At 50.1% G+C, this 11,709-nt stretch overlaps 3 protein-coding genes across 5 annotated transcripts in view; all 3 read left to right on the top strand.

The window, feature by feature from the left end:
• The window catches only part of oser1 (oxidative stress responsive serine-rich 1), a 9,015-nt gene extending 7,946 nt beyond the window's left edge, over positions 1–1,069 (top strand). For all 3 annotated transcript variants that reach the window (XM_069169684.1, XM_069169685.1, XM_069169686.1), the window contains one exon: positions 1–1,069. This exon is cut by the window's left edge and continues 323 nt beyond it. In XM_069169684.1, the coding sequence (XP_069025785.1) occupies positions 1–584 (584 nt within the window). In that variant the 3' untranslated portion in view covers positions 585–1,069.
• A 1,182-nt stretch (positions 1,070–2,251) lies between these two features.
• On the top strand, positions 2,252–6,488 carry manf (mesencephalic astrocyte-derived neurotrophic factor). The gene is made up of 4 exons (XM_069169701.1): positions 2,252–2,470; positions 3,809–3,936; positions 4,474–4,615; positions 4,848–6,488. Exons 1-4 carry the CDS (start codon positions 2,383–2,385, stop codon positions 5,030–5,032), a joined length of 543 nt encoding a protein of 180 aa, XP_069025802.1. The 5' UTR covers positions 2,252–2,382; the 3' UTR covers positions 5,033–6,488.
• An 886-nt stretch (positions 6,489–7,374) lies between these two features.
• rbm15b (RNA binding motif protein 15B) lies at positions 7,375–11,265 on the top strand. Its single transcript, XM_069169681.1, has one exon. The coding sequence runs from the start codon at positions 7,627–7,629 to the stop codon at positions 10,183–10,185; it is 2,559 nt and encodes an 852-aa protein (XP_069025782.1). The 5' UTR covers positions 7,375–7,626; the 3' UTR covers positions 10,186–11,265.
• Positions 11,266–11,709: the final 444 nt, after the last annotated feature.

The raw sequence follows: 11,709 nt of genomic DNA on the forward strand, positions 1-11,709 counted from the left end.
TGTCTCCGCCGTCCTTACAAGAGATCCCCGCTGTCATGGCCGCTGCCGGCGCTACATCGTCCGGGCCGGAGGGCGGAAGCTCCGGAGACGTCCGGTCCAGCGAGGACAGCGGCCCGGAGAAAAGTGCCTGTGACGGAGCGCAGTCTGGACCGGGAGCACCTCTGAGATCCGGATCTGCAGAAGCCGCCGATTTCCGGGCTTTATCCGAGCTCCACAGCAGCGGCGCCGCAGACGGGCCCTGTGTCGCCTGCGCCCAGAGCAGCGGGACAGAGGAGGGCGGGCAGGGCGCCGAACCGCCGTGCCGGTGCCGGTCCAATCATCAGGGCTGGCACGGCGTGGAGGTCTACTCCTTCACGGGGCTCCGCAACGTCATCTCCGACTGCGAGAGGAGCCTGCCGGGCCGCGAGGACACGTCCAGAACTCTGAGCGGTTCGGCGCCGTCGTCGGGTTCCCCGCGCTCGTGTTCGGAGCAGGCGAGAGCCTACGTGGACGACATCACGATAGAGGACCTTTCAGGCTACATGGAGTATTATCTATACATCCCCAAGAAGATGTCACACATGGCCGAGATGATGTACACCTGAAGCAGAGCGATTATTATTAAAACATCAGGAGGATGAATACGGTGAAGAGGTGTTGTTTTCTGTTCAGGGACAATATGGCCTCCAAGGAATGTTGGTGGCAGGAAGGAGAATGAAAGTTGTACTTTAGATATACAAAGTTAAGTGATTTAAACCCCCCCCTCTCTCAGTTTTACTGGAGCTGACAGACACGTCAGCGCCAACGACTTCTCATTAGTTCTGACTTTCACACCTCCTCCTCCTCCTCCTCCTCCTCCTCCTCCTCCTCCTTCTTCTTCTTCGTGCTCTCCGGATCAGTTTGTCTCATTTTCTTCTCAGTTTACAGATGAAGTTGCCAAAACTCTTGTGTGCTGTGCAGCGTCTCGTAGAAGACGACAGTACCAATATGCAAACCTGTAAATACCGAGAGTGATTCGGTTTGTGGTGTCGTGACCTTGACAGTCACTTTGTCTGGATTTCATTTCTCTCAATAAAGAAGCAAAAATGTTTCTTTTGGAACTTTTGTCATTTCCACTCCAGTCAAAGAAGATGAGGCTGTTTTCTCAGTGATTATTGAGGATGAATATGTGTTTAGCTGCTGTTCCAGAGCTCTCGTCTCACACCTTCCTCTTCCTCAGCAGAAGTTGTCATTAAGATGTTCAGGTTCAAACTTCAATTGTTTTCAGGGCCTTTTAAAGACTTAATTCTGGTTTAATTCAGGCAGTACTGCGTCTGATGGGTCACTTCCTGCAGCTTTTCAAACTAAAAAACCCTGTTTTTTTTTTGTTTTTTTTTTTTCACATCGAACATTTAACATTTCCAGTCTGACAGGAAGGAAACGACGGGTTCTGCCCGGGACAAACATCTGACTGACTGCATTTGAAGGTTGATCCGATATATGTTTTCGTCTATCTTTTATTGTGAAGCTTTTTTCTGTCTCCTGTTCTGGAAAGATACCATATTAATGAAAATGATCATTACAGCAGCACGGAGACAAAGAGGTACACAAATAAGGAGTTATTTGAACATAAAACAATACAATCAATAATTCATAAATAAATTAGAAAAAATCAGGGGACCAAATATTTCTGCTGGCGGGCCAGATTTGTTTTACAGGTATGGAGGACTAAAAATAAATAAATAACATGAAATAGATAACTAAAGTACATTCACAAAATAAACACCTTTTCGTCATGAAAATTAATGATTCAATTAATCTCTTAAATTTTCAAACATCTGCTATTTTCAGGGTACTTCAGTATTTCCAGTTTTATTTGAATTCTTTTGTTTATGTTAATTAGGTGGGCGGGTCTAACTCCAGTCTACAGCTGATTGGTCAAATAGAAGAAACCGATTCCAATCTAATGTATAACACGAGATCATTATGTTTACTCTTAATACAATTAAATGTTTGAGAATGTAGAAATAAATTCAAGAGATGTGTTTAATTCTGTTCTTTCATTAACTACATTTACTCATTTTTGTGTTTATTTATACTCATATCCGTTTTCTTCCTCCATATATGGGCCTACCACTGAAATACATACGAGAGCACGGTGAGGCTGTGGACCAATCAGAACGCGCCAACTAGACGTTGACCCCGGAATTTTCCGCCTCCGTCCAATCGGAGCAAAAAGCGTGGAGAACTACGGAAATAGTCGGACTCCCTCGACCAATCAGGCGCCGCCATAGTGTGACGTGGCCACCGGGAAGCCCGTACAATCTCTCCGTACCGGCGTCCGTGCTCCAGCGGCTCGTGAGCGCTAACGTGATCCTCCGCGGCGGTTTAACGGACGTCGACCTGAGTTTAGCTCGTGCCGAAATGTTGAGTCTCAGCGGGTTGTCGGTGGCTCTCGCGCTCGCGCTGGTTCCGGTTCCCGCCGGAGCGCTGAAGGAAGGAGACTGTGACGGTAGGCGAGCCGCTAGCCGCCGCTAGCTGCGGTGAATGGCTGCCAGCTTCAGCAACTTTTACAACAGGAGGGCAGGAATGGAGTCATCTGTCCAAGCGGGAGGGTTAACGTGAGGCGGAACAGCTGGGAGGAGGTGGGAGGAGGTGGGGGTGGTGGGGGGGAGGGAGGTGGGGAGGTGGGGGGGAGGTGGTGTGTTACTGTCGGGGGGAACAGCCAACATCCTCCCACATAGCTAGCAGCGGTTTGGTGGTGAAATCTGGTCCAAATGACTGCGAGGAATAATGAGCATCACCCGGTTCTGACCCGGTCCGGTTCTGACCCGGTTCTGACCCGGTCCGGTTCTGACCCGGTCCGAGCCTCGCGCAGCCCCGGACCGGTCCAGATGTGTTGCAGGTGGATGCTCCTTCATGTCCTCCACCTTCCTCCTCTAAATAAGTTGCTGTTCGCTGTAATGAGAAATGAACTAAACTGAATCATGTCGGTGTCAAAATGAAATGAGATTTAAGGCAGAATCAACTTTAATAAAGTCAATTAGAGCGAATCAATCGACAGGAAATGTTTAGAAAAAAGAAAAGAAAAAGAGTCCAGCATCGAATCGGTTAATCGGTTAATCGGTTACTCGGTTAATCGGTTAATCCAGGAAATCATCATGTTCATGATCAACATCAGTATTTGAAGCAGGACCAGTTAAAGCCTCGTGAATGTTCCCTCCAAGGGTTAGAAGGACTTTAAAAGATCCATCTTTTCTGTTTCTGATGACTCTTGTAATAAATAAATAAAACCGGTCTCAGGACACACTATAAAGTTCATAATAATAATAATAATAATGATAATAATAATAATAATGATAATAATAATAATGATAATAAACCCAGGAGGCCATTTTACTGACAACATTTCTGACATGTTTCAATGTTGAAAAAACAACAAAAGGAACTATTTATCGTGTGTATCCTTGTTGTTGTTTACTCAAATAATCCTGTTTAATATTGGACCTCCAACAGTCAGCTGATCACTTGTTTTGATTATCGCATTGAGGCTGGTTTTTTTTTTAGGAGCGTTTGTGGTTTCCTTTTTTTCTTTAATGATTTCCTTCCTTTTAAATCATTTTAAACTGAATTCTGGACTGAGGTTTATTTATTTTTTGACCTATTTAATGTGACGCCTTGTTTCCCTGAATCTCCACAACAGAGGTGGAGAGTTGACGTCAGTCTGACCCGGAGACGCGCTCATTAAAACGCAGCAGAATGACCCTTTAAATGCAGAAATAATTCAAATTAAGTGTATCAAGAAGTTTGTGTTGAAGTTTGTGAATGTGTGCGTTTGTCTCGGTTTCAGTGTGTCTGACCTTCTTGGGGAAGTTTTATCAGTCGCTGAAGGACGACAACGTCAACTTCAACAGCGCCGACATCGAGAAGGCCATCGTGAAGAGCTGCCGAGACGCCAAAGGCAAAGAAAACCGCTTCGTGAGTCGACTGCTGATCTTTTATATTTAATTAAATAATTCACCTTCTGACTCCACTGCTGACGTGCAGGTTTCAGATTTTCATACTTCAATAATATCATCTTACATCCTCTAGAAAAGCCTTTCGGTCCATTTCTACCTGATTTTATATTTCTATAATATATATATATTTATATATAAATATGTTAACGTCTCAGAAACGAGGTTTCAAATTAAAGAAGACACTCGTAATATTAACTGTTGAGGCATACATTACTTTGTTTATTTAAATTTAGGACTTTAAATACGCAATTTACTCGTAAAATGTTGACATTTAGATTGAAATGTAAAAGTCCTGAAGCTCTGTGAAAAAAATGAAATTACAAAACAACAGCAGCACTTATAAACTTGTAATTTGACATGTTTGAAGCTTAAATGTTGGTGATGAATCTGAAACAGCAGGAACGCCCTCTGAACTTGCTCATCTCCCCTCGTATGTGTTGAATAGATGAAAGTCACTGATTAACCCTGTAAAACTTTCCTCCTCCTCGTTGTTCAGTGTTACTACATCGGGGCGACGAGCGACGCCGCCACCAAGATAATCAATGAGGTGTCCAAACCGCTCAGCTACCACGTCCCAGTGGAGAAGATCTGCGAGAAGCTCAAGAAGAAGGACGGACAGATCTGTGAACTGAAATACGGTAAAAACTTCGACTTGTTTTTGAATGAAATGGCCGCTGACAGCTCGGCCGCAGGAGGTCTCTGATTTAAAAAAAAAAAAAGCTCAGTTTGTCTTTTGTAAATATATTTAAAACCCAACAGGTCGTATTAACGACCGGGAGAATTCGGTTTAAAAACATTAGACCTTCAGGGATCATTTTCAAATCCGGTGGAGACGGCCGCCGTGTTCTGACGTGGTGTGTTTCGCTGCAGACAAACAGCTGGATCTGACCTCGGTGGACCTGAAGAAGCTGAAGGTGAAGGACCTGAAGAAGATCCTGGAGGAGTGGGGCGAGTCCTGCAAAGGCTGCGCCGAGAAGTCCGACTTCATCCGCAAAATCACGGAGCTCATGCCCAAGTACGCGCCGGCAGCCGCCAAAGCACGGACAGATCTGTAACCACGGAAACAAACAACAACCACACAGCTTCGGACTTGACTCGTGAGGAGGAGGAGGAGGAGGAGGAGGAGGAGGAGGAAGGGAGGGAGGACATGTTTGTCTCAGTCTTTTTAAGATGCACACAGATTCAGAAGTACAGACATCAGGAGGCTGAAGTCCTGTACTTTTAAATCAGGTGTGAAGACGGCACATTTCACAAAGAAAACAAGAAGAGCTAATAATAATAATGAAATATTAACGGGAGGAGGGGGACGATTTAAATAATCAAGAAATCTACTTCGAAAAATGAGGGAAAAGACTTCAGAATTTGCTTGAGAATCATCATATTTTTAGGTTTTCCTTCAGTATCACAGATCCAGTGACAGTTGTCTATTTACCCACAATGCAACACAAACAGGAGCTGCTGATAGCGAGTTCTGCTGCCTATATTTTGACGGTTTAAACAAATCCAGGTTAAAGAAAACGGGGCTCACAGGGTTTCAGCTCTCCTGATTCATGTCTTTGACTCACACAGACGAGGTCCAACTTTCATTCACTGTTCTGGACTCTTTTTATTAGACGCTGACTTAAAATCCCCAGAAAGCCGCGTCAGGATGTGGTTCACCAACGTGTGGTGAAGACCTGAGTCTGATCTGATGGATCAACGCTCGCGGTCGGAGTCGGAGTCACGCCGTGTGCTGATTGGTTCATAAATCATCAACAGGAAGCAGATCGATTCTTAAATATCAGGTTTTTGTCTACTGTTGCTGCTTCACTACTTTTTAGGGCTTCGATTAGTTCAGTGTGAAGTTTCCAGAAGATGTCGCAGAGCTGAAGGCGACAAACTACCAAAATAAGAGCGAGAGGTGTCAAAAGAAACATTGAGATTTGACTTATTTTTTTTGTCACTATTTTGGCTTAAAAATGGACCGAAACGATTATAAGTCACATTGAGGAAACCGCTGCCGACCCGACGACCGCCGCTCTCTTTTCTAAAGTTTATTCACAGACGAAGAAGAAGTGTGGCGGACGTCTGTTGACCTTTGACCTTCTGTCTGCAAACGAATACATATTTATGGAGGATTTCTTTGCATTTCTAATAACTGATCATCGCTTCCTCTCATCAAACAGGTCGTGTCACAATCACCCGTTTGTTTTCCTGAACGTTGGGAGACGGACTGTTTTTTTAGTTTATTTTCACATGTTGTGGTGATGGGTGATGCACCTCCCCCTTCCTCCCCCCTCAGGACTGATGTCTCTCTGAAGGGACTTATTTTATTGTTTGATGTAAGAAAAAACTGCATACTTAAAAAAAAAAAAAAAGACAACTTGATGATTAAAGGCGTGCGATGCAGGATGAGACCTGGGAAATGGGAAGCTTAAAATATGCTGTTGTGTCACTGACTTTTCATGTAAGGCCCAGTCATTTGTTACAACTGTACTATTCTACTTTTTCATTAAAATATGAAAAAACTGCTTCGATGTCTGTCTCCGTTATGTGACACGAGGAAGCGCCATCACTTACTGTGTGCACATATTTTCATGTATTTAAGCTGCGATACCACCGAGCGCCACCAGGGGCTGGTTCCAAAAAAGATCCTGGCTCGCATTGACTCCCATTCAACTTCTCATCACATATTAAGTGAGTAAAATGTTTGATTAGATATTAAGCCTTAAAAAGTGTCATTTTTGGGGGCATGTCTGTTTTGATTTTCACTAAAGTTTGTATTTACAATAATTTGGCCTTTTTTTTTTTTTTTTATTCATTTGGAAAAAAAAAAAAGTCCCACGACGTGTTGAAATATTTTTTATTATCTTTATATTCAATTTTTTTCAGGTTTATTTGGTTCGTACAAGCTCACAAATGATAAGGTTTAAATGGTTTAAATGTCCCTGTCCCTGTATTTCTGATGTATTTCTTCACTATGAAATCCCGTCACTATTGAGCTCCTGTCTCAGGACAGTTTGAATGTTTGGATATGAAGTGTGGCAGAGCCATGTCTCCTTCGGTCGGGGGCCTCTGGCTGGTCTCTGGGGGGGGGGGGCTCTGGCTGGTCTCTGGGGGGGGGCCTCTGGCTGGTCTCTGGGGGGGGCCCTGCCTGGTCTCTGGGGGGGGGCTCTGCCTGGTCTCTGGGGGGGGGCCTCTGGCTGGTCTCTGGGGGGGGCCCTGCCTGGTCTCTGGGGGGGGGTCAGGTGCCTCAACACCTCCGCGTTGCAGGTGAAATCCGGGAGGTTTCCCACCTGGATGTATTCGGGGAGTTTGGACGGAGGAAAGTCAGGAGAACATGATTTTATTCCCAAATGAAGCGTCTGACGTCATGACGTCCACCGCGGTTACGTCATCGCGCTGTCCACCCTCCAGAGGGAAAGCGCACATTCCTATTGTCCAAGATGGCGGCGTCGTTGCAGCCTCTGTGATGCTGACATGTTGTTAAACGGTTTAATCCTTTTATTCCGGTTTTTACGCGACTGTCCCGCGGCCCACGGTGCCACCGTTTCCTCGCCGAAGCTGTCGCGTGTCACGTTATTTGTTCTAACACGCCCGGAATTCGCTCCCGGGCCGGATTCCCGTCGCAGGCACCGAAAAGTTTGAGCTCCATCATCACCGGTCGAAGATGAAGAGGCAGGCCGGGAGAGAGAGTCCGTCCAGGGCCGCGGCCAAGCGGATACGGGAGAGGGAGCGAGAAGGTGCCCGGAGAGAGGAGCTGCCGCCGCCGCCGCCGCTGGCTCTGCTGCTGGCGGAGACCCGGGGATACCACCGGAGGAGCCGCAGCAGGGAGCGAGAGAAGCCGCGGCTCCGGGAGGAGAGGGCGGCCGCGCTGGAGCTCCACCACCGGCACGACCTCGGGATCCTCGGCCGCCCGCCGCTGCGCACCGCGGCGCCGGAGCTGCCCGCCGCCAGGCCGGGCACGCTGGAGTACAAGACGCTGCTCATCAGCAACCTGGGCTCGCAGGTGACGGACGAGGACGTGGAGGACGCGCTGTTCCACGAGTTCAAGAAGTTCGGGGACGTCAGCGTGAAGCTGTCTCACACGCCGGAGCTCGGCCGGATCGCATACGTCAATTTCCGGCACCCGGAGGACGCCAAGGAGGCCCGGCACGCCAAGTCGTCCCGGCTGGTCCTCGGAGAGCGGCAGCTGAAGATCGAGCCCATGTACGTGAGGAGGCGGAGTGTGACGCCGCCGGACGGCGGGTATTTACCTCTGCACGCGCCCTACCCGTACAGGCAGCGCTCCCTGTCCCCGCCCGGGCCCGGGGGGGGCAACATCCGGGACATCCGAGCCAGACACTACACCCTGGAGACCCTGGGTCTGAGCAGGGAGCGCGAGAGGCTGCTGGACTACTACGGCATGCTGGATGAGCGGGGCCGGCCCTACGGGTTCCCCCCGATGCCCGTCGTGGAGGATTTAAAGCCCGAAGACGACCAGAGGGCGACGAGCAACCTGTTCATCGGGAACCTGGACGGGAACGTGACGGAAGCCGAGCTGCGGAGGGGCTTCGACAAGTACGGCGTCATCGAGGACGTGGTCATTAAGCGGCCCGCGCGAGGACAGGGCGGGGCTTATGCTTTTGTAAAGTTTCAGAACCTGGACATGGCCCACCGGGCCAAAGTGGCCATGCAGGGGCGTCTGATCGGGGGCAACCCCATCAAGATCGGCTACGGTAAAGCCAACCCCACCACGCGGCTCTGGGTGGGCGGCCTCGGACCCGCCAACTCTCTGGCCGCTCTGGCGCGGGAGTTCGACCGCTTCGGCAGCATCAGGAACATCGACTACGTGAAGGGCGACAGCTTCGCCTACATCCAGTACGAGAGTCTGGACGCCGCTCAGGCCGCCTGCACCCAGATGAGGGGCTTCCCCCTGGGGGGGCCGGAGCGCCGCCTCAGGGTGGACTTCGCCAAAGTGGAGGAGAGCCCCTCTCGCACGTTTCCTTCCGGCTACCAGCCTCCCGTCGCTCTCCCCGCCCACTACGACCTCCTCGGGGAGGCCTACGGCCGCCACCGCAGCCTGGAGCGGGAGCTGAGGGGCGCCAGGGACCGCTCGCCGCCGGCCTCCTACGGCCTCCTCACCCCCAGGGAGCGGGAGAGGGCGCTGCTGGAGAGGGAGTACCCCACCAGCCCCACCCGCAGCCTGGAGAGGAGGGCGGCGGGGGTGGAGGCGTTCGGGAGGAGCGGGAGGGGAGCGAGGAGCCGCAGCAGGAGCAGGGAGCGCTGGCTGAAGGAGCGGGAGGAGAGGAGGAGCAGGAGGAGGAGCCGCAGCAGGAGTCTGTCCCCAGACAGGCCGGCGGAGGAGAGGGAGAAGGAGCGGGGGCGGTCCCGGGTCCGAGGACCAGGAGGGGCCGTGTCTCCCGACCCCAGCCCGGACCGAGCGCGGGTTCGAGCCCCCGACTCCACCACGGAGCCGCGGGACCACTCGCCCGACAGCGGCGGAGGCGGGCGACACGCCGCCACCAACGAAGAAGAGCCGCCGCCGCCGCCGCCGCTGCCGCCGCCGCCGGGCCGCCACCACGGCAAGAGGTCGAGCGGCGACCACCTCAACAACCACCACCATCGAAACAGTGACGTCATCGCCGCCGGCTCTCCCACCCTCCACACCGACACCAACACCTCCTCCCCCCCCGGCACGCTGTCGGAGTTCGCCCAGACGACGCTCTCCAAGTCGTGGCACGGCTTCTTCGCCCTGAAGAACAGCAGCTTCCCCACGGAGCTGTTCCTGCTGGAGGGCGGCGCCGCGTTCTTCAGCAGCGTGATGAAGGACAGCCTGAAGCAGCAGAACCAGAACCAGAACCAGAACCAGCCCAGCCAGCTGAAGATCGCCCAGCGGCTCCGCATGGACCAGACGCGGCTGGACGAGGTGACGCGCCGCATCAAGCTGGGTCGCCCGGACGGCTTCGCCATCCTGCTGGCGCTGCAGGGCCCCGTGGACCGCCAGGCGCCCGCCCCCGAGCCGGGCCTGCAGGTGCGCTTGCTTCGCCACCTGGTGACGTACCTGCGGAACAAAGAGGCGGCCGGAGTCGTGAGCCTGCCCGCCGCCAAGGAGGGCGGGCCGGGGGCGATGCTGTACGCCTTCCCCCCCGGAGACTTCTCGCAGCAGTACCTGCAGGCGGCCAAGAGGACTGTGGGTAATCTGGAGGAGGAGCACATGGTGATCGTGATCGTCAATGACACTAACTGATCGTCACGGCGACGAGCAGCCGAGACCACGAGGACTCGCAACGTTGTTTTTAAAAAGAGGCATTTTATTGTTTGTTCGGCGAACGCGGTTACACTACATCTCCATGACAACGGGTGCAGCGTTGCCATGGGAGACCCTTTCAATACATGGGGGGGACCTCTCGGCCGTTAACGGACCATCACTACCCAAAAGTTCTTTTATATTTGTTGCATTAAGTCCTATTTAAATATGAAACATCGCTGTCGTCAACATCACAAACAAAAGTGTAAATTGATTGGTTGTGTTTTTAATTACTCCAAATATAAACACTGAAAAGGGGCAGCCCTGTTTGTACTTTGGGCTCCTGGCAGCCGAGGCCTGTCCCTTCGTGGAGGACGTGGAGGACCTCCACGTCCTCCAACGTCTCTCTCTGCCGGTGATTTTGACATCACAGGTTTTGTGTGGAATCCAGTTTTTAAATGTTCTTTAAAGAAAAGAAAAACACTTATAAATGTCGGTGACTGAGCTGCAGCTCTGCCGCTCGACGCTGTAACATACGACACTACATCCGACGGGTTCGTCTCGATGCTTGTTTACTTTATTTGTCTTTTATTTCCTTTTTATTGGACTTCACCGAGTCGTCCCGTTTGTCCGACTCGAGCGGGACGAGGAGGTTTGTTTTTATACGATTGTACTGTAAACTGAACGGGACGCCAGCGGAGCTCCGGTCGGCCTCTCTGTTTTTCTTTACTTTCAGTTCGGAGCACCAGCGGCCAGTAGAGACGACCCCTGACCCCTGACCCCACCCCCACCCCCACCTCCACCCCCACCTCTTCCGTATACTTCCCATTGTTCATGTTTTTATCAATCTGAACCATTCCAGTCTTCTGTTTTGAAAGGTGTGAGTGTGTCTGGTGTTGCATGCAGGAAAAGAAAAGATTTATTTTGTGTGTCTGAAAAAAAATGTAAACTTCTCTCTGAGGAACCTGCCGTCAGTCGAAGGTGTCCGAGTGCGACTGTCGGGTTCGATCATATTACTGCTTCGTATTTTATATTGTACACATTTATATTCAATTTTAATACATCAGTCCATCCATCTGACCCCCTTCCTGCTTCTTTATTTCACACCTCGCAGTCAGACTCAGGACGTCTCATCTCAACAGCTGCAGCTAAATATTCCTCAAATAACAAACAAAAACTTTATTTTAAAGCAAAACTTCTGAGAACATGCAAAAATGCAAAAATCTAATTCTCACAGCTCCTATAACAAAGTTTAATGACTGCAGAGTTATAAAAGTTAAATACGTATCTGTGCTGTAAAACCCCTCTTTGGTTTATTGACCATGAATATGTCCAAATGTGATAAATAACTATTAAAACTAAAGACTGGTGTCTCAGAATAACTCGACAAAACAGCTGCTTAAAAAGAAACCAGTTATTTTAAAAATGATAAAATAGGGTTAAGGTATTAAAATTCATCTAAATCGATCAGTTAATTGTCTAATTGATGAATCCTATAAGTCCTGATCAGGTTCAATGATGAGT

The sequence above is a fragment of the Embiotoca jacksoni genome, unplaced genomic scaffold, assembly GCF_022577435.1.
Source record: "Embiotoca jacksoni isolate LCO1_2020_lvr unplaced genomic scaffold, fEmbJac1.0.p SCAF_46, whole genome shotgun sequence".
Classification (NCBI taxonomy): Eukaryota; Metazoa; Chordata; class Actinopteri; family Embiotocidae; genus Embiotoca; species Embiotoca jacksoni.

What these genes read in the sequence shown, in the direction of transcription:
- manf (XM_069169701.1), top strand. Translation starts at nt 2,383, where the DNA reads ATGTTGAGTCTCAGCGGGTTGTCGGTGGCTCTCGCGCTCGCGCTGGTT. An exon ending in AAGGCAAAGAAAACCGCTTC is followed by an intron (nt 3,937 to 4,473) that starts GTGAGTCGACTG and finishes CTCGTTGTTCAG; the next exon opens with TGTTACTACATCGGGGCGAC. An exon ending in GATCTGTGAACTGAAATACG is followed by an intron (nt 4,616 to 4,847) that starts GTAAAAACTTCG and finishes GTTTCGCTGCAG; the next exon opens with ACAAACAGCTGGATCTGACC.
- rbm15b (XM_069169681.1), top strand. Translation starts at nt 7,627, where the DNA reads ATGAAGAGGCAGGCCGGGAGAGAGAGTCCGTCCAGGGCCGCGGCCAAG.